At 38.8% G+C, this 22,862-nt stretch overlaps 1 protein-coding gene across 2 annotated transcripts in view; it reads right to left on the minus strand.

Moving 5' to 3' along the window:
• The window catches only part of LOC136866616 (esterase FE4), a 301,969-nt gene that overhangs the window by 189,768 nt on the left and 89,339 nt on the right, over positions 1–22,862 (minus strand). For both annotated transcript variants that reach the window (XM_068226597.1, XM_068226595.1), the window contains exons 6-7: positions 11,557–11,756; positions 2,514–2,685 (exon numbers count right to left, since the gene is read on the minus strand). In XM_068226597.1, coding sequence (XP_068082698.1) covers positions 2,514–2,685; positions 11,557–11,756 — 372 coding nt within the window. The remainder of the gene's footprint in view (positions 1–2,513; positions 2,686–11,556; positions 11,757–22,862) is intronic.

Consider the following 22,862-nt stretch of genomic DNA (forward strand, 5'->3'; position numbering starts at 1 on the left):
ATACTGTGCTGACTGAGGCTGTGGGCCAGAGCTGCTCTACAGAACGAGTAGCAGTATGCAGCATAAGTTCAATACAACAGGAATAAGTAGACTATTATGCCGTACTAAGTTCTATTATTTTTCTCTCCTGGTGATGAAAGATGATATTGTTACCGCTGAAAATCGCTAAAAGAAGTTTGAAAATCCGTCAAAAAATCCGCTGTCCGCTAAATGGAAAATGTATCCGTTCTCCGCTAAATGGAAAATGTATCCGCTGTCCGCTAAATGGAAAATGTATCCGCTTGTTCCATTTAAAAATCCGCCAAATTTGGCGGGAAATCCGCTAAGTTGGCAACACTGGACATAACCTTCTGGGAGACTTTGTGTTTGTCGTAGGGCCTTTTGCTACAATTTTGTGTTCATTTAGTGTGAAATATAAACAGCTGATTATGCATGTGTGGAGTTAATATTTTTAGTCAAAATCAGATGTTATTCCATAGCAGTCGTGTCCGATGTTCTCGTCAGTCCGGAGTCGTTTCATGTTAGTTGTTTGTAGACGGAAGTATGAAGCCACGAAAGAAAGATAATGATTTAATATCGAGTAAACAATACATGTATAAAATAAATGTAGTTATTTTTTTGGATTGAAATGTCACTCAAATGAAGTTGATGTAGATAACATTGATCAATTATATTTTTGGAAGAATGTTAATAAGTAAATAATAACGAAACCCGATAGGTGGTAATTAAATGAATGAATTAATTAAATTGCCGTTGGCAGCATTTTTTGTAACGAAGTTGTTAAAATGAGTTTTTTTAAGTGATGTAATAATATTTCAACCACTCAGTATGCATTTATTTAGAGTTTACGAAAGAAGTTTTTTAATGTTAATAATTTTATGAGTGAAAGTGGATGAATTTGAAATTAGGCCGCCTTGTTAAATTCGATAAATGAAACATTGGTGATTAATTGAAATAAATATCAAGTGGTTTAGATCGATTTGTAATATGAATCAATTATTAAAGGTTTCAGTTGACCTACTGCGTGAATGACAAATGTTTATAGTGAAGTGTATTCATTTTTACTTTATTTTTCATATTTTACTGCGGCAATTTCTTCTTTTCTTTTTCAATAAATTTGTTTGCAACAAAGGTTCTCATTCATATCGTTTTATTTTTTTATCTTCTCTCTGATCCTTCCTGCTTAGTAATTTAAGATTAGTTATTATACTCGAAGTTATCTCTGGTGATTACCCGTATAGCGACCCTGGGATTTTTACCGGTGCCATATTTCAAGGGCAGGTAGGGTAGAGGGTTGATTATTTTTAATACTTGTGATACCGGGTTGCTGGATGCTACAAATAACATTAAAACAATATAAAAAACATATTTTATAACAACAAACTAATTTTTCCTTATAGAGCGTCCGGATAAACTATATTAAGTGTCTTTCCACTTGGAGCTAAGATGCATAGTGTGTCTGCCTTTCCAGCGCATTAACAACCCAGGTACAGTTCACCATGGGAGAAGCACCGTTTCCGAAGATCGAGTCCTACAACTTTAAGCGATTGTCCTTGTGCCTTGTTGATGCACATAGTAAAACTCAACCGAACGGGGAACTGCAGACGTCTAACTTGAAACGGTATATCCGAAGAGATTATTTGAATCCGAGGAATTAATACTACTTGGCCTGAGGCATGTCCGGTCATCAGTTTCTTGACTGAGAGTCGTGTTCGTTGCAGAGGGAAGGAAGATTCATATTCCTGAGAAGGATAATCGGTGCCACTATCGTCCAATCCAAGATGTTCGAGGGTACTGCAAGTTGTTCGAAAGCTTTGTCGTGTAGTTGACTGCCTCATCTGCATTACATGTCGTGTCGATAGACTTGTAAATTCGTAGAACACCGGGTAATTCTTGTAAAAGTTGCTTGTTGACGACGTTCACAGCTTCATTTCCTGGAGCAAGAATTTCTCTTTGTCACAGCCATGCGTGATCGGTGAAACGTTGTACCTACGTAAGTTTAAAATATTTTAGATCACTGCGTGCCCTAGATTTGGATGGCCATCGCACACATACACACAGCCAAACACTTCCGGATATCACGTTCTGAACGAGAAATGTCTTCCTTTGCCATGGACTTAAAGTGGCACCTTGACTGATATATGTTTACTACTGAATACACTCCAGCCAATAACATTAAACATTGTACCGTACATTACTTATATTAATCTTTGTACCGCATTTCCATTACTTATATGTGTTACAATATCAGTAGTAAATATTGTGTCCAGTACATGAAACAGATTTTAAAGTGTTCTTTTTACAAAGATCATAAAAGATAACCCTGAGATCATGAGCCAGGTCAAGTCGGGCTTAAAATACCTAGCCTGGTTGCAGACGTCGATTAAAATGCATATATACAAGCAAACAAACAATCATATATAGTCGTACATACATACGAACGGACGGACAGCGGTAAAAGTACCCTATTGCCTAGCACCATTCAGACTAACGATGTGTACAGTATACCTTACCTCCAACCATCAAGAGAGCTTCTGCAGATGTTATCCCGGTGATAAACGGCACTTTGTGGTACGTTCCCTGACGAATAATGGTAGAAGGGAGTTCAAAGAGGAAGGTTTCTTTACCCTTCACCTTCGGCTCCAGACAAGGTGCGAAGTAGCTGTTACTGAGCTGGTACTGAGACTGAAAATAAATTGAAAATTTAAAAGTTCTACATTTAAAACCTTAAAAACGGAAAACAGCAAACTAAAGTGACCTAAGCTGTTATACACAGGATTGTAAATAGAATATATTTTAAGTGAAATATTAGACAAAATGAACTGAAATCGAAGTGACGTCCTGTATATATGGTCTTACTATGGTTAGTTTTTCCTTTCTAATCATTTTATAATTTCTAAGGTTTCAATTTTATGTACGGTAGTTCAATTTGTTCACAATATTGGACTTAAAACGCTCTGGACTTAACGTACCAGAAAGAATAATAGTTCAATTATTCACAAACATGATGTGTTTTTTTTGCTAGGGGCTTTACGTCGCACCGACACAGATAGGTCTTATGGCGACGATGGGATAGGAAAGGCCTAGGAGTTGGAAGGAAGCGGCCGTGGCCTTAATTAAGGTACAGCCCCAGCATTTGCCTGGTGTGAAAATGGGAAACCACGGAAAACCATCTTCAGGGCTGCCGATAGTGGGATTCGAACCTACTATCTCCCGGATGCAAGCTCACAGCCGCGCGCCTCTACGCGCACGGCCAACTCGCCCGGTCATGATGTGTTTAGCTCTGTGTGAAGTAAGAAAATCGCTGAAGACCACATAGTAATGATGTGTTGCATTTAAATATTATAGTTGTATAAGTGAACCATCAAACAGTTTCATTGACAACATAGCAAAACAATAATTAATACAAACCCCCAAACTCCCCTTATATTAGATTGTTTATATAAAGTATGAAAATGAAAACCTACAACCTGTTTTCCAGTCATTGACCGGGTCAGCGATGTAATGAATGAAGCAGATATAGGCTGTTAGTACGATGGGGTCGCCACTCCCGAAGTGATTTATTAATGAATGATAGATGCTATGAAATGAGGAGGGAGAGTGTTGCTGGAATGAAAGATGACAGGGAAAACCGGAGTGCCCGGAGAAAAACCTGTCCCGCCTCCGCTTTGTCCAGCACAAATCCCACATGGAGTGACCAGGATTTGAACCACGGTATCCAGCGGTGAGAGGCCGACGCGCTGCCGTCTGAGCCACGGAGGCTTATATAAAGTATATATGAATAAATTTGTAGGGGGGTCCGCTGTCTATAATTTCGTATATTTTGCCAAGTTTTCAGATATTTATCCATTTTATGTCAACTCAAGACCGTATCAGAGGTTTTTAGCTTTCGTGTCTATTTGTCTGTTCCATCATCATGGCGAAACGGCTGGATAGACCTCAAACAAAAATTCTTATTTAGAGTATACTCATCAAGGAGCAGGTCTTGAAATTCATATTATTTAAAAATCACGAAACGTACTGGGGGTTTATAGGGAGATCAAACGAATTATTTGATATTCTCTCATATACGATTGATTTTCTGTCAAATCCGTAGACTATGTGTGATACGTCCCTTCATTTTAAATAACGTTTGTTATCTACATGATTTCGATTACTCTTCAAATTACGGAGAAAATCACTATTTAATGCAGGTTTCGTGCTCTGCGTTGGATGAAGGACACCCTCGCAGACCATCAACGAACCTACCGGTTATCCGGCAAAGTCTTTAGCTGCTTGCCAGCAGGGAAGTAACGTAATGCCGTTTTCGTCATCATTCCCGCAAATTCGTGGTTGTTCCTTGAGTGGAAAGCGAGAGAGACGTCAAGCTGCCATTCTGAAGGATATTTGCAGAAAACAGTTAGAGGTTACAATGCTCTTCGATTAGCACTAAGGATGGCTGTTAAAATTTCAACAGTACCGCCCATTATTTAACACCGTATGATGTTTTCTAGCAATTGCTATAATTTTTACTGTATTTATCTGCTACTTCCGCCTTCTGCTTTCACTTCATGCCTCTGCCTTGCCTCATTAGGCCTTAAGTCATCTTCTTATCTGATTACGTAAGAATCCCTGCGCCTAGATTTCTTCTCTGTTACTGCTTTCTATAATCTGTAACTCATGTCATCACAATTTAATCAGGGACATTTCATTTTCCAATACATCTACTTGGTATCTACATGTTTGTCCTGTTCGCCTGTCTTCAGTTATTATCCTATCTCCAAATAATATCAACTTTCTTAACTGTATTCCTTTAATAATAATGTTATTTTGCTTTATGTCCCACTAACTACCTTTACGGTTTTCGGAGACGCCGAGGTGCCAGAATTTAGTCTCGTAGGAGTCCTTTACGTGCCAGTAAATCTACTGACACGAGTGTGACGTATTTGAGCACCTTCAAATACCACCGGACTGAGCCAGGATCGAACCTGCCAGGTTGGGGTCAAAGGGCCAGCACCTCAACCGTCTCAGCCAATTAGTCCGATTATATTCCTTCCTTTCTTAATTTTTCCGTATGTATGAGAGAGCTAATCCCGAAATTCGGACACTTTCCTTTGAGGAAATATTCCAAGATGTTAAAAAAAGGTGTAACATTTTGGTTCCGGAAAATATCGAAATATAGAGGCATTTAATGACGGGGTGCAGACCTTCGTTTCGGGGTAATTGGTGGCTAAATGGTAAGTCGTATCACAACACAGATAGCACAATCGTCGCTCAATTTCTAGAGATCCACAACTTTGGTCTTACGACTTTTAGTCGTATCTCGATCCCTTAATGTTAGATCGAACTGCATTTCTCGATTATAATCAAATCTTCTAATCTCGATTGTGACTGGCATTAGGAAGAGGGGCCTGTCTTTATAATGAAAACTCCCCATCTCAGTTGTGAATAGCAGTAGGCAAATGAGCCTACCATTATCATCAAAACGTCCCAACGTGTACCTTGCATCGGAAACAACATAGTCTATGGGGACCCCCCTGTGGTGTTTCTCGTATAACTCTAACAGACATGCAATTTAATATAATTTTACTCATTGCGTGTACAGTAATATACGTAGAAGTCCGTGCGTAATGCAAAATACCGTAGCGAAGCACGGCTACATTTGCTAGTATTTAAATAATTATAGACATATTAAAAAATTTCTACCTTGTAATATGGTATAAATGTAAAATCGTGTCGTCATCGCGAGGTGGTGCAGCCCCTTTTGGGAAGAACCCCAATGGAGGTGAGCTGCATGTAACTTTATAACCACGTATCAGCCCTTCTGTCAATCTTAAGAATTCGGCTGCACTAGGAATGAAACCCGGACCTCTGAGAACGGCATCTGCTACGCTACGGAGGCGGACTGTTATAAGGTAGTACCCAAAGGAATGTAACATTATTATGAGAACACTAAATGTATGTTCTTGGGACTCACGTTCATATCTCACATAGGCAACGTTAAAACGTACTGCTATTGCTCAAATTTTCTCATACAAATAGACCTGAATAGATCTATTATGCCACAGTCGTTTCTGTAAAGTGCATTTAGACTAAGGATGAACGAAAAATTGCCTCCAATAGTAGCAGGGGTCCAAGACAATTAATGTGAAGAAAAGAAACAACCTCCTAACTCTAGATGTTAATTCCTTATTAAAATGGAGCAAGTAACGTAGTGTCGTTTCAGACGAGGTCTGCGGCCCAAATGCTTTGAAATGAGCCTCCACAGCATTTTAAATTACGAACATGTTGCGAAACTCACTTTCGGATCTGTACGATATTCATGCGATGAAGTGTTTAGAATCTGTCTATAGTGCATCTGATAGCATCAGCACATTAACATAATATCTCGTAAAACGTTAAAGACCGTCAAAAACCAGATACCGAATGTTTTCAGGAATACAAAAATCCATCCTATCACACTGTCGTCCAAATGAAAAATCGAACCTAGACCAGTCAGAATGATCACGGACCCATCCGATAAATTATGGTTTCAAAACCTCATTATCTTACTTTCCTCCAGCTGACTCTGGATGAAAATTGCAAGTTAAAGGGTTTGGTTCCCGTCCTCCTCTGTAAATGTTGTGCTGATCCCCTGCAGCACGACATTTTTCCTACACCCAAGAGTGACTTCTGGCTATCTCGACCACACTGTGTAACCAGAAATCTCTTGCTAGACATAAAGCGACCGTCTTCTACATCTCTTGTTATGTCACCGTGCGAATTTCTCATCTTTATCCGGTTTAGGAGAAAGTTGAAAAGAAGCTGTGTAGCTATACAGACAGCTATGGTGGATAAGCTGAAAAGTACCTATATAGTCGGAAAGCACCTTTCTTAGGCTGCTTCAAAAACTCCCGAACGTTGCTAGCAGTGTGAAAAGGACTTTGAAGGAAAAATGGACCATTAGTCAGTAAGTTTAATATTTTATTTCTTAATGTGGAGGCCCTGGGGATGTTTGTGATGAATGTGGTAGAACTAGAGAAGGCCAAAACGTAAGTTTCCTCTTTTATTGCGCGGAAACAATGGAACGGAGTTCGCTCCATTTTATGATGGTTGTCAATCTAACATTAATTTGTAAGATTAACTAGCGGACCCGTGCTTCTCTGCAATAGGTCAGATAACTCGTCTTGATATGCCTGTCGTAGTTATAGTCTATTGTTTTGCCAGCCCTTTTCAATAGTGTTATGAACATCAATGGCGGCTCGTGTCCAAATTTTCCGGGGGTTCACAACAAAATTTGTGTTCACGTCTCAAATATACCAAAGTAGAATGCAAATCAATACAAAATCACTTACTTAAATCATTTCACTAAATGTTCCTTGTATGATTGCTTCTCTTCTCATAATATGGTAGAACCCTTAAAACCGAGCCAACGGCCGTAGCCGTGTTGAAACACCGGATCCCGTGAGATCTCCGAAGTTAAGCAACATTGGGCGTGGTCAAGATTTGGGTGGGTAGCCACGCGCTGTTGGTGGGGGGTAAGGGAATGGAGGAGCGGAAAGGAACTGGCCACCCTACCGTACGTAAACTCCGGCTCAGGCACACCTCTGCGGAGGTTCGGACCTGCCTTCGGGCAGAATACACCCTTACCTTTTACCTTATAACCGAGGATGCATTTTTCCGAGACAAATCTGTGAGTGTACAAGAAAACTAAACCTACGACTGCCGGGCCGAGTCGCTCAGGCTTTGGCTGAGGCTCTGGCTTTCTGTTCCCGTGATTACGAACACCTGTTCCGTATTAGCTACTAGCGAAATCTTCCGGCGATATAATGCAATAACTTCTGCGATCCGTGGCCAACAGTAACAGGGGAATTGGCGGGCTCTTGCGGTCAACAGTAATACTATATCTGGTTTGAGGGTGGTTGTAGACGGAAAGGCACATTCCGTACCGTGCTCCTCGCTTATGGAGATATACGTGCATAAATCATGACGTATCTCCATGCGCATGCGTGTAGTCTTAAGGCTCGTAGCAATATCTCCAGTGTGCTCCCTGGTATTGTCAGTCGAAACGAACAACTGTCAGTGTAACAGAGCTTCGATATAAGTCGAAAGCTTTCGATCGATTTACTAAATCAGATCGAAGAAAAGGAAACAGTTTTGAATTACAGGCATCCATGAATGCGTGAATATGCTGGGTGTTCACGTGCTCATGTGCTCCTGAGAGCCCACCGCCACTGATGAACATTTAATACCGGTACATAATAATTTATTCATTCGTAATGTAGTTTATAACACTTCTTTCCATGCTGTGCTTCGACCATTCGTGCGTATCGGAAACCTTCCAAGATTTTAAAAAATGTGTAACATTTTGGCCCTGAAAAATGTCAAAATATGGAAGCAACTTTAATGACGGTGCAGACCTTCGTTTCGTGATAATTGGTGGCTAAGCGGTAAGTCGTATCATAAAACAGATAGCACAATCGTGGCTCAACGATCTTGCCGGAGATAGTGCAACATACAATTGGCCGTGACTGAAGACTGGTTCGGGTAAGGAGACACCCACTTGTTGAAGAGTTTGTCCCTGCGCTTTATTGATGATCATACAAAAGGCTAGTTGACTTGATACCTTCCTGTCTGTACGTACGTCGACCGTTTTCTGTTAGCAGCATGTTAGTTATTAAGAACGTTCTGCCATCTGTTGAGTATATTCAGAAGCTGGAGAAGGTCAGAGAATCAAAGAGTATCTAGCAGAGAATAGTATTCTTCCATGATCATTCTTCATTCTTTGGCATGACAGGTAGAAATTAAACATGTCTGCATGCAATCCCATTACTAAGGATGAAAATCACTATATCAGAATATTAATGAAAGTATTAGTCGCTTAGCAACCCGCTAAATACAGAATGTATTGCGGGCTAGGGTAAGCCTTCGCCTGCAATATTGTTGGTGTAGCCATTTAATGAGTTGATTTTAGGATTACTCAACGTTGACTGATCTTAGAGACCTGTCAATGTCCGATTCACCGGCAGGTAATTCTGGAGAGATTAAATCAAGAATGAAGTAAATCGGTCCAGTAGAACGGCCGGACGGACTGGACAAAGCTGTTTTAGTAAACGGTTTTAATATAATAGATGAGGATATCATAATTGTATTAATGTGTGCATACTACTATGTTGACTTCACATCCCCAGAAAACTAAAATTTTCAGGAAGGATATAAATATTAATAGAACATAACTTCTCGATGGGAATCAGAAAATAAATTAATAAACGCTAAGTTAAGGTACACATGGCATTCTATTGTGTTGCGAATAATTAAACACCGAAAATGGTAAAATAGAAAATGGATATACGTCGTATCTGTATTAACTGATTGTCAGGTCATTTACAGATATCAGCTTTTGTGGCTAATTTCATGTCCAAGTTATAATTTAAGAGGTTTTGTATTAACGCTTTAAGACATCAAAACCGTGTGTATGCAGTTCACGAGGTTTTGGGTTAACGCTTTAAAATAACAAAACTTTACATGCGCAGACAAGGTTTTGTATTAGCAGAAATATGAGGATTACAATATTCGTGGTTTTAGCACGAAAATCGATATTTATTGCATCATGAGGTTCCATTGGCATTATTGAGGATCTATATATTTATTCAGTATATTCAAAACATCGATTTCGATGGTCGCTACAGTCAAATACAGTAGAGACAACACGCAACACTCTGCGAGATATCGAGGGACAGCGATTAGAGCTCTATCTAGCGGAGTGACGTGGAGTTACTGATTCTGTCATAAGAGTACGTGTACTTGTTTGTGAAGTTTTGGCGTTATTTATTTTGCATTAAATTGACATAAGTAAATAATAGCGTGTGTCATTTCTTCATATCTCCAGCAATATGAGTGGAAAGATATGTGCTGTGTTTGCCTGCAATAACTATGAAGTGCAGAAGGATTCGCGGTCTTCCGTTCCCTCGTGACAAGAAAATGTAAGTAAATATTGTGTTTGGATATATTCTTCCAGTTACAAAGAGATTTGTATAGTACTTCCTAAACTTCTGACCTGCGCGACGCTTATTTTACCTGGCTTGAAATATAATTTTATTTTCTCGTATAGTGCAGCAGTTAACCTTCAATACCAATGTGTTGTTGTAGGTGTGATCTGTGGGTTTGATTTAATTCAGGAAAATGCATACGGTATACATATGTGTGTGGCTGGTTGTGTTAAAAGTTACCTCATTTGGAATGCCGTAATGCGTTGATAAGCACTCAAGAAAATATCGGTGATTTAAGAAATGTACATACCGTATTTTGTTGAAACAATATGATGATGCAAATTTGCTTTACCCTAATGTAATGGCAAGTATTGCTTATAGAGAAGGTTTGAATGTTTTTGAGGCTAAATTTATAGATTTTCTTTCTGTTAGTAGGCTTCAAGTTAAAAGGAAAATTGTCCAGCTCTTAAATGTAAATTCATTGAATCATGTGTGTAAGGAATGTTCCGATATTTTTATTGACAAGTGTTTAAATGTGAAGATACAATACTTTCAAATGAGAAGAAAGACAAATCTAGCCGTGAAAGTTCCAGCAGGAATGCTAAAGCTAAAAAAGGTAATGCATAAATGAAAGATAAAGCCCTTTTACAGCAGTTCATTTCACATCTTGATTATATGTCTAATGTCAGTCTTTAAATAAATAAATAAATTAATTAATTAATTAATTAATAATAAATAATTCTTCGTTTATTTATCAAGAATTGCTTTAGCAACTTTGAAGTTAATATCTTAGTAACATTTTCTTTCTAGACGTAATTTATTTATCCATTTCCGTATATACATTTCCATTGATATTTGGATTTAGCGCGAATTTTCAGGTCACGCCACTAGGAGCGCCACTTGCGAAATGTCTCTCATTTTAACAAGGCTAAATTCGAAAGTGTTGCATATTGTCTCTACTGTATTTGCTACAAGTTGAAAGGTTTTGGAGCTACAACGATGTGATGTATCGAATTGTTTGCAGTCATGTCGATAGAATGTATACAAGTTAGCAACCTGATAGTTTGTCGTCACGCAAAGAGACTGCGCACAGATGCAGAAGCCGATAAACCGGAGCCCTGGTACAGAGACAGTTCCAAATCGGGAAGTTAATGAACGGTCACTGTAGGAAATCTGGATAATGATTCGATTTCTGTGGACAAAAACACAGAACTTGCCAACATTCACAATAGGACATTTTCTGTAATTTATAGGAAGAGAGCGTGATGTCTGCATAACAAGTGCGGAAATGGTGCAGTGAAATTACAGAGGGTCTGTGAAAGACGAACAGGAAGTCCATTAACATCAGACGCGACCGTTTATGCCATTTATGAAATAGAACGGGAGAACAGACTTGTTATAAGTATTCAACGACCAGGACGGCATTTTCTAGTCAAGGAAAGGAGACATGTATTTTGCGCTACGGCATAAATGCTTGAATAACGTTTCTTGATTACTACGATAAATATACAAGAGGTGCCGAAATAGAGCAGTTTTATTGATCCTGATTTGTATTTACCTGTTCACTTACAAAACATTAGGAAAACTCACCTTTTACTTTCGTAATTACCTTGTATGGTGGTATCTTCAATGCAACTTTCAGTAGATCCTGAGTATCACATTTCCGTAAGAAGTGTACCAACTCCTGACTGCTGTTACCATTGTAGCCAAGCTCTCGGCCGATGTAGAATGCGTGTCTCCTGGGCTGCTTATAGACTCCCCAAGGATCTGTCGCCAGACCGCTTAGAGAGATGGCTCCACGAAATAAACCTTGAAATCACAAATAGTATGTTAATATTTGAAAACAAAATGTATATGGTATTTTTGTATGGCTGCTATGAAGAGTCTAAAGAAAGAAAATAAATGTAATTGTGAAAATGTGTATGAGACTCCGTCAATCAGATTTCAAAAGCCGTCTGGAAACAAAATTCTTTTGTTCAGCCCAGCCTGACTAAAGCCAAAAGTTAAATTAGTCCATAATTCATCCCAAACCTGCCGTACAAACTTTTAGATAAGTCCGTTTCTCCGATAAAATCATGTAAACGATTTCAATAACATTAATAATGTGGAATTACACTACAGATGATACACAATAGAAGAGTGTTCAGAAGGGGAATTGAAGGTCTAAAATAATTTGAAAAAACTACTAAAACGGAGGACCGAAAGGATCAATTACGAAGAGGAGAGAAAGATGAGAAGCGAAAGAATGAAGAGGTATTGGGAAAAGAAAAGAACAAAGGACAAAAAGTTCTGTGCGGTCCATAATTGACCAAATTCGGAAACAAAACAAAAATCATCATTATCATATCATTGTGTGTCATGACTCATGATAGAAAGAGTGCATCTTGATGTGACTGAATATATCTGTTTTGTAGTGAATAAAAATAAAGAAAATATATTAATAACGATACCCTTCATTAGAGTACTTTCTGCCCATTGGTGACTCAAATTGTTCTAAATGAAAAGTAATTTAGTCCACATTCTGACCTCTAAAACTAGTTTGATGCCATTCAACCACAAATCTTGATGCACTGAGAATGTATTCCATTGCTCACGCTGAATGCTGGTCAAATCACCAATGTGTTACTAGTCTTGACAGATAAGCAATGCCATGGTTGGTGCAGTATGGACCGGTACCCCGTACTGGTACCAATAAAAATACTGTTAGCGTACCGGCAAAAAGTTATAGAATTGAAAATACACCTTTCATCTATAATCTATACTTCTATACTAATATTATAAAGAGGAAAAATTTGTTTGTTTGTAACGAATAGACTCAAAACTACTGAACCGATTTTAAAAAATTCTTCACCTATAGAAAGCTACATTGCGAGTGAGTAACATGGGCTGTATTTTATTTTCAAAACAATTCGAGGTGGTGGGCACGGGGGGGGGGGTAGCAGATATCAAAATAATAGGCTAATATAGGCAAAATATCGAATTTGTCGTATAAGGACGAGACAAAGCTCAATTTAAACCTCTTGGCGCAAAGAACAAAACTCTGTGAGCCCTACGGGCCCTAAAACCAACCGTTCCGGAGATATTGGCACCACTCTACCCCTGCTCTAGGAATTGGATAAGGCGTAACCATGGCAACGTCAGCTCCAGGATTCTACAACAGCGAAATTATCTACAATAAATCACAAAAACTTAACATGTTACAGACATGAAAATTGATATTTGGAATCCCCTTTAAAAATAAAAGAACACAAATATTCGTTTTCATAAAATCCACTTAAGGTGGGGGGGGGCGGGGTGAAAGAAAGCGAGGAAGGAGTTGAATTATTTATATGAGGTGTAACATTCTTGATGATAATAATAAATAAAATCATGAATAAAAATATATAAATAAAATTACTCAAAAACTTAATGAAATTAATAAGCATAATTAACCGAAATGTCCGTAGTATGGGCGCCAGAGTTCACCAGAATGGATCCCTCGAATTTAGATAAGAGCATGGTAAACTTTATATCCCAGGGCGTGTACATGATGCTGCGTACTGGTACATCTGCTGCAGGCCTTACCTAACCTCCTGAAAACGACTAATTAGGTAGGAACTGCACCTAGGTTTATCAATAACACTGATTCTAAAATAGCTAACTATATTCTGAACAAATTCCGTGCATGAGCACCTCATCAACATACAACATTAGACATATAATACACATAAAATATTGCTGGAAGACTCCATATTTACAACAACAACAACAATAATAATGAAAATCGTGGGAAAACGAAAGTGAGAACTAAGCTACCATTTGTAGATAGTCCGATGAACACTGTACATGTATGACGATAAATACCCTTCACTGTCTCTATATCAATTCGATTTACCGATTCTCATAATCGGCAGTTATCACATCACACAGATACTGTACCTTGTACTACTGTGTTCACATATTTTAACACTTGTTGTAAAGATAGATACACACGTCTGTCGATCCTCAACATATAAATTTATGGAAAGTCTGAGATAGCTTTCACCAACATATAATGCTAGGCCGCCACAAGTGCTACAATACTTAATGCGCAAGCACTCTCCACAATCAACCACTTTCCACAAACATAACACGACTACGCTCCACGAACGTTTGAAGTCCAGTCCATTGCAGCCATGTCAATCCAGTACCGTGTCTCAGCACCACTTCCTTCCCGTACAGTCCGTCAGTTGTAGTTGTAGTTATCTTCCTTCTCGTTCCTATACAATCACCTTCACAATCACCCTTACAATGTTTCTCATACAATCTCCTGGTTGCCGCCGTATGACCAACCTTTATAGACATCAACATCCCCCTCCTCTCAGATGAGACGTCTGGATTGGTGCTTGCCCACCAATCATGGGTGGTCCTCTTCTCAAGCCCAAGCCCTGAACTACTTCTTCCTCCCAAGACAATAACAAACTCTGGGGAGTTTTCATGAATCACCAAACTTTCCTGGTACAACAACAAGCTTATCTCATCAGGCTGGGATATATACATGAGTAAATGGAATTTCCTGACACAAGTACATCACAACAGACACTGGGGTAGCCAGATGACTCATTCAAATTACCAGAGTTATTACAGCAATGTTTTCCCACTGGTGCAAAACAAATTACTCATACCTACATATGTGGATATCTTCCAGCTTACCAATATAAATGGCAAAATATACAAATGAAATAATAATAATAATAATAATAATAGTGTTGTATGTCCGGCGCTCCCTTCTCGCTCCGCCAGCCAGCTGCACGCGCGCCTGTGTATCATTCTGCTAGCTTCGACGCGCAGCCCTCAGTGCGCGTGCCTGACCATCGAGTGTACTATAAATAGGAGCTCCCTGCCTGCTCAATTGCCCACTTGCCCCGGTGTCCAGCTCCAGAATACACCCTACGTCGAGCACGGAGGCTACTCCTCTTGAAAATGTGCTTCGACCAGGTGGACTGAATTTCTGGCAGTACGAGGTTTCACCTCTGGTCACCGCTCCCTTACCTGTTTCCGCTGCCTAAGTCCAGTAATTCTTTTACAAGCCATTTTCATTCCCTAATGTATGCAAGCTCCCTTAGTTTCGCTAGGTGGAATTTCTTCAATCAATTGAACTTGCTTTTTAAGAATTCAGGCACTTCAACAAACAAGGACTCTCATAAACATTTATGTTAGTGTGCCAGATAGTTCTCGACTATCAACGTGTCAATTCACAAAGACTATCTTTTCAAGATAGAAGTGTATATAAAGACTGCAAACCTGTACATATTGTATAAAGACAGACTTTTCTCAAGATTCAATATTCCTTTTTGCTTCAAAATAAATTTCAGTTATTTATGTAAATATCATAAAGTGAAGCAATAAAAGTTGTGTTTTGTAAACTTCAACCTTGGTTACAACAAATACAAATCGAATACTGACAATAATATCTCTAACTTCTACATATAATTCGGGGGTGTGATATATGTACTATCACATAACGCCCCCTTGGTGAATCGATGATATCATATATTATGATTCACCATAAAACAGAACTTCATAAATTATATAACTGAACTCTTAATTTACTGTAATAATGATATATACATTGCGTCTACTGCATTGTATTCGCACACACGAAATACAATTTGTCCAAACAATAATAATAATAATAATATGGCTATATACACACAACTCCGATTGTTTCATATACCATTGAATACAATCCCTTCTTACTACTGTACACATAACTCATAATTGATAATATATACATCCAAGGTGCAGATCCTATCTCTTATATCTGCGAAGGCTATAGATATTAAATGTCCCAAGGACCTTATTTTCAGCGGTTAGGAGCCTATAAGCACACTTGCCTATTCTACTTTCCACAATATATGGACCCTGATTCAATTGAAAAAACTATACATAAACTTAACATCAGCATCGATAAGCGAAGAATGCGTACCACAATAAAATCTAATTACGTCTAGAATACACTCTATCTCACACACAAGCATTCATCCCATCCAGTCACACAAGAATCATACAAACTTTCATTCGGAACATTCATAACAAAGAAATCCCTATTTCTGAAATGCGCGGGAATCTCACAATGTTTACTCTTCCACAAGACCATAATTAATGCAAGCAAACAGATCACATACTTTTTCACACATTCCACATCGCTATCATTCAACACGTCATTCAAATCATTCTCACAAGTCTCAGACTTAAATAAAACATAACACACTCGCTTGGATAGACTTTCCTTCATCTCACGCACACTTCCATTCTCACCCACGCTCACTCTATCACAGAAATTCTTACCATAATACACTTTGAAATTGCTGTCATTACTACTTAATGACCCAACAATCAAGTCATCTTCACCACCTTCCATATCAGCTCCTACTTGCACCACCTTCATGCCAACAACACTGCTACTTTCGACTCTCTTATCAGAAGTTTCATTAATCTCAAAGTCACCATTTTCACACAAAATGGACCTAACTTTACTCTCCTCACGTACACTTAAATCAACAAAAACATCCTCATGATGTATACTCCGTAAATACTCTTCACTCACAAAACAACCTTCCTCAACTTCACATAAAACTTCACTTTCAATTTCAGAAACTTCCACAAGATTATCGATCGCAACACCGCTATTACCATCACCACTAGCACAAAGTAAGACATCCGACACAGCTTTCTTACCTTCATCACGCCCCCTATTCTCAAAATCTCCCTGAACACAAAACACATGGTCATACAATAATTCCTCTTTCACGTCTACCTCGTAACTTACCTGTTTCATCACGTGAATAGGAATTTCGATATCGGACTGCCTATCTGACCCAACTAAGAAGTCCGATTCCGGTTTAAATTACTTGACGTGGACTGTTCACTGTTATCATTTCTTTGCACTTGATCTGGAGGTCTTTGATCCGTACGCCCCCTACTTTCTGATTCCCCTTGATTAGGTCTTCTGCCATAATATTCCTGGTGATTATCTCCCTGATTAGACTGTCTGTTTCCCCTTCCGGAATTACCACCCTGATTCCCTTGCCTAGAATGACTGAAATTCTGATTATTCCTATCTCCCGCTATCTGATTACCTTGTCTCCCATTATCCCCGTAATTTCTACCTTCACTTTGCCTAGTCCTCCCCTGCCCTTCCAAAGCATCAAACCTCTCTAACAGCTGCTCTAATTCCTTAATCGTAACAATATTCTGCATACATGCAGCTAATCCGACCTTCTCAGGAAAATGCCTCAACATCTGGCGGACTGTATCTCTTTCCGATGCTAGACCTTCAATATTCTGGCTGATCAGAACATGCGCCAAGAAATACTCCGTCATAGATACACCTTCCTGAGGTTTATACTTGCCAAATAGCACGCGATCTCTTTCCCTTCCCTGAATAGCTTCACTCCAAAATTTAGAACTAAATTTCTCCCTAAATTCCTCCAAACTCGAAATACCCTGTCTGTAAACTTGAAACCAAGATCTCGCTTCTCCAACAAATGCAACATCCAACATCTCATCAACCATACTCCATTCGATCAAACCATCGTCAAGATTCTTGGAAAACCGTTTCTCCACCGTTTTCAAGAATTCCATCGGATTAAACTGCCGACCATTAAACTTGGGTAATTCAGAGTCCTTCGTACAAGATACGTACCTATTACATATACTGCTACCTAATTGGATTTGACTGATCTCCTGCCTTAATTTCACATGACATGATTTAATTCCTTCTTCCACTACCATTTTGGCATTTCCTTCTACTGACTTGAGGTCTTTCTCCAATTTCTCAGTCTTTTCATCTATTCGCTTCACTAAAACATTCTGGCTGGTTTTAATTCTATCTATTTCTTCGACTTTGTCTTCCACTATTTTTATTCTCTTGTCGCATTCCTTGCTGTTTTCAACAAATTCCTTCCTAACTACATTAAATCGGCATTCGATTTTCTCGGTCAGTTCCAAGCGTTGAGTTTCTACCTTATTATTGACTTCCTGAATTTCCCTGCTTTGATGGTCAAACTTCTGGTTCAATTCATCTATTCTGCCATTCACAGCACTGCTTAAACTATCAATTTTACTAGACAAATCAACACTCACTGAATTTAATTCCTTACTCTGATTCTCAATCTTACTAGACAGTTCCGTACTAACTGAATTTAATTCACTATTAATACTGTATATTTCATTACTTAAAAAACTCAATTCACTCTTCAACTCTTTACTCTGACTATCAATCTTATTGGACAATTCAACATTATTATTGTCGATTTTACTGGACAGCTCAACACTCACTGAATTTAATTCAACACTCTGATTGTCGATTTTACTAGACAGTTCAACATTATTATTATCGATTTTACTGGACAGTTCATTAAATAGCGATTTAATCATACTAAAAGTTAAAGCCTCCCCTTCAACCGTTTCTTTAACAACCCCTACATTCTGAGTTTGAGACGGATTACTAGATTCCTCACATATCGTTGCCGATTGATCTTTCTTACTATCAGCCATTTCGCTACTCTCACTTAAATTCGATAAACTCAATGTGGTGGAATTCTTTTGACTTCTCTTATCCTGATTCATAGTACCCACAACTTTAACAACCTCTCTACTTCTCAATTTTATAATACTCGACTCACTACAACATTTCTTCATACTCCAAAATACACATGAAACATATAAAACACTTCACTGACATAGTTTGTAGAATTCCATCCACACCTGACAAGTGCACCTACGCTTATCAGCCTAACAGATGTACCAATCATTCAGCCACACGTTGGGAAGCCAATTGTAACATTCTTGATGATAATAATAAATAAAATCATGAATAAAAATATATAAATAAAATTACTCAAAAACTTAATGAAATTAATAAGCATAATTAACCGAAATGTCCGTAGTATGGGCGCCAGAGTTCACCAGAATGGATCCCTCGAATTTAGATAAGAGCATGGTAAACTTTATATCCCAGGGCGTGTACATAATGCTGCGTACTGGTACATCTGCTGCAGGCCTTACCTAACCTCCTGAAAACGACTAATTAGGTAGGAACTGCACCTAGGTTTATCAATAACACTGATTCTAAAATAGCTAACTATATTCTGAACAAATTCCGTGCATGAGCACCTCATCAACATACAACATTAGACATATAATACACATAAAATATTGCTGGAAGACTCCATATTTACAACAACAACAACAATAATAATGAAAATCGTGGGAAAACGAAAGTGAGAACTAAGCTACCATTTGTAGATAGTCCGATGAACACTGTACATGTATGACGATAAATACCCTTCACTGTCTCTATATCAATTCGATTTACCGATTCTCATAATCGGCAGTTATCACATCACACAGATACTGTACCTTGTACTACTGTGTTCACATATTTTAACACTTGTTGTAAAGATAGATACACACGTCTGTCGATCCTCAACATATAAATTTATGGAAAGTCTGAGATAGCTTTCACCAACATATAATGCTAGGCCGCCACAAGTGCTACAATACTTAATGCGCAAGCACTCTCCACAATCAACCACTTTCCACAAACATAACACGACTACGCTCCACGAACGTTTGAAGTCCAGTCCATTGCAGCCATGTCAATCCAGTACCGTGTCTCAGCACCACTTCCTTCCCGTACAGTCCGTCAGTTGTAGTTGTAGTTATCTTCCTTCTCGTTCCTATACAATCACCTTCACAATCACCCTTACAATGTTTCTCATACAATCTCCTGGTTGCCGCCGTATGACCAACCTTTATAGACATCAACATCCCCCTCCTCTCAGATGAGACGTCTGGATTGGTGCTTGCCCACCAATCATGGGTGGTCCTCTTCTCAAGCCCAAGCCCTGAACTACTTCTTCCTCCCAAGACAATAACAAACTCTGGGGAGTTTTCATGAATCACCAAACTTTCCTGGTACAACAACAAGCTTATCTCATCAGGCTGGGATATATACATGAGTAAATGGAATTTCCTGACACAAGTACATCACAACAGACACTGGGGTAGCCAGATGACTCATTCAAATTACCAGAGTTATTACAGCAATGTTTTCCCACTGGTGCAAAACAAATTACTCATACCTACATATGTGGATATCTTCCAGCTTACCAATATAAATGGCAAAATATACAAATGAAATAATAATAATAATAATACAAATCGAATACTGACAATAATATCTCTAACTTCTACATATAATTCGGGGGTGTGATATATGTACTATCACAGAGGATACATATATCTCAAAAAATGAAGATGCTACAGACTTTAAAATTGGTACTTGCAATCTCCTTTAAAAATGAACACTCTCTTTTCGGAAAATCCACTTAAGGGGGCGAAAAGAATAAAAAAGCGGGTGAATTTTTAAAAATGAGTATCTTCTTCTTCTATTGCTTTACCCACACCTGTGAGGTTGCGGGTGCGAAAGGTGTCGCACATGTGGATTAAACCCAGTTTTACGGCTGTATGCCCTTCCTGACGGCAACAGTACGTGTAGGGATGTAATCTATACTTCTATACTAATATTATAAAGAGGAAAAATTTGTATATTTTTTTGTAACGGATAAACTCAAACACTACTGAATCGATTTTAATAATCGATTTTAATAATAATAATAACCTATAGAAAGCTACATTGCCAGTGAGTAACATGGGCTGTATTTTATTTTCAAAACAATTCGAGGAGGGGGGCGACGGGGGGAGATATAAAAATATTAAAATAATAGGCTAATATAGGCAAAATCGAATTTGTCGTACAAGGACGAGACAAAGCTCATTTTAAGCCCCTTGACGCATAGAACAAAACTCGGTAAACCCTTTGGGCCCGAAAACCATGTTTTAAGGCCCTGAAACCAACCGTTGTGGAGATATTGGAACCACACTACCCCTGCTGTAGGAATCGGATAAAGAAACGAACGGTCGTTTGCAACGTCAGCTCCAGGATTCTACAGCAGCGAGATTATGCATGTACGTTTGGGCATAGCTGCCAACGAAAATTGATACACATGTGACTTACTATCTGGAAAAAATAAACTGTTGTGTAAGACGCTCATAGCACTCCCTTGGGCGGGGATGGAAAGGGAGTGAGGTATAAAAACAATAGCTCCGGAGATCTCCGTAGTACAGCGACCAGCGGTTGCCGACGGGCCTCCGTTTTTACGTACTGGCTTAGGTTTCGGCATTTTGCGGAATCTGTTACCTATGGTTTAAACTATTTCCTATCAAATAATGCAGTAGTAGAATCATTGATGTTATTAGTGCCGATATTTTGGTCCACTTTTACGATCATTGTAACCATGAAAACAACCTATATACTGTACACAACTGTCAAGATGGTGCGCGCATGACTTGAAAAAATTTCTCAACATTTATACTCAGATTCCTTATATGATGTGCGACATGAGTGACAAGCCCTGAGAATTATAATTCTCGATAATCATAGTAGTTTCTTTTATGCATCGCGTCTTTCCTTGATCATTTGTGACAGTTACGAAATGTCGGATCAAACAAATACATTCAATAATATTTATATTTGTGCTACTATCTGGCGAAAGTAAACTTACACTAAACCGGCAGCTTTGTGAAGGGAGCAGGTATATCTAGGTTGGAATGAAGGAAAAGCATGGTAGCAAGAGATCTTAGAGGTCGACGCTAATTGGGAACTAATATTTAGAGGCCCCCATGAAGAAAAGTAGAAGAAGATAGACTATAATTCCAAACATGACAAATAATTTCTACGTACTTAAGTAAATACACCAGTCATATAAATATCTAATGAAGTCAGTCACACCGATGGTATGAGTAACTAAAGCCAGTTTCTGATAACCCGTACGAAGAACGGGTACTTCTGCTAGTAAAAATTGAAGTTACTTGTTAACTGTTCGAAACCTTTATAATTAGACTAGGCCTAGAGTAATTATAACTACTATTTGATTTTAGAAAGTTATATTTTATTCGTTTTGCTGAAACATGACCACATTATTATAACTACTACTGTATTTTATTCACTTTGCTGAAACACTTGTACTTTGTTTGCTTTTCTTGGAAACTATGGGCAAGCGCCTCAAGATATTTGTGAAGTGATTTACAGTCGAGGCTTTCACGGCCGGCGTTACAAATCGTGTCTGTACTTTCCGGGCTTGTAGGAGTATGTGATGGTCCCTATGTTCCACCAAAGACTGCGTTCGGCATTATCAAGGTTTCCGACTGACTTCGATAGCTGCGAAGCACACAGTGGAATGGAGTTGTGTACAGACCCGAACCCACTGAGGGATTTTAGCCCTCCAACCCACTGGGGTCCTGAGTGCACTTCTGAACATGGTAAAGTTGGACAGCATAGATGGCAAACGGTGGAACTGTTACTTAGAATGGAATCGAGCTGACCAGAATATGGTCTACGTCCAGAAGGTGATTTACTCTAGTATGACTTTGGGCCTTTTACAGCGTAGACCTTCAGTTTCATAGTTGCCCAAAGATTATATTAGGGCATTTGGGTTATCTGGCAAGCCAGCACAGAATGTACGGGCATTCTTTTTGATTCTGGTGTAGATACCTTCTATTTTGAGATCATTTTGTATGTCTCTATTCCGTTCGAACCTTTGTGCTCCTGAAATAAGGTGCAGCGCGCGGTTCTGTACGTGGGTCTTAGCTCCAATTCCCCAGACGGGGCTCTCATACACGAGGGTTGGTCTTAATGAGGTCTTGTACAGGGTGAGCCTGTTTTCTGTGTTTAACACAATGTCGGCTATCATAAGTAGAATAACTTCAGATAGAAGACCATTCGCTTGGGCCGAAATGCGGTTGACTTGATCTTTGAACGTCAGTCCCCTGTCCAGAGTAACTCTTAGGTATTTAGTAGAATTTAACCACCGGATCACGACGCCAAAA

This window comes from Anabrus simplex, chromosome 1 (genome assembly GCF_040414725.1).
Source record: "Anabrus simplex isolate iqAnaSimp1 chromosome 1, ASM4041472v1, whole genome shotgun sequence".
NCBI classification, from domain to species: domain Eukaryota; kingdom Metazoa; phylum Arthropoda; class Insecta; order Orthoptera; family Tettigoniidae; genus Anabrus; species Anabrus simplex.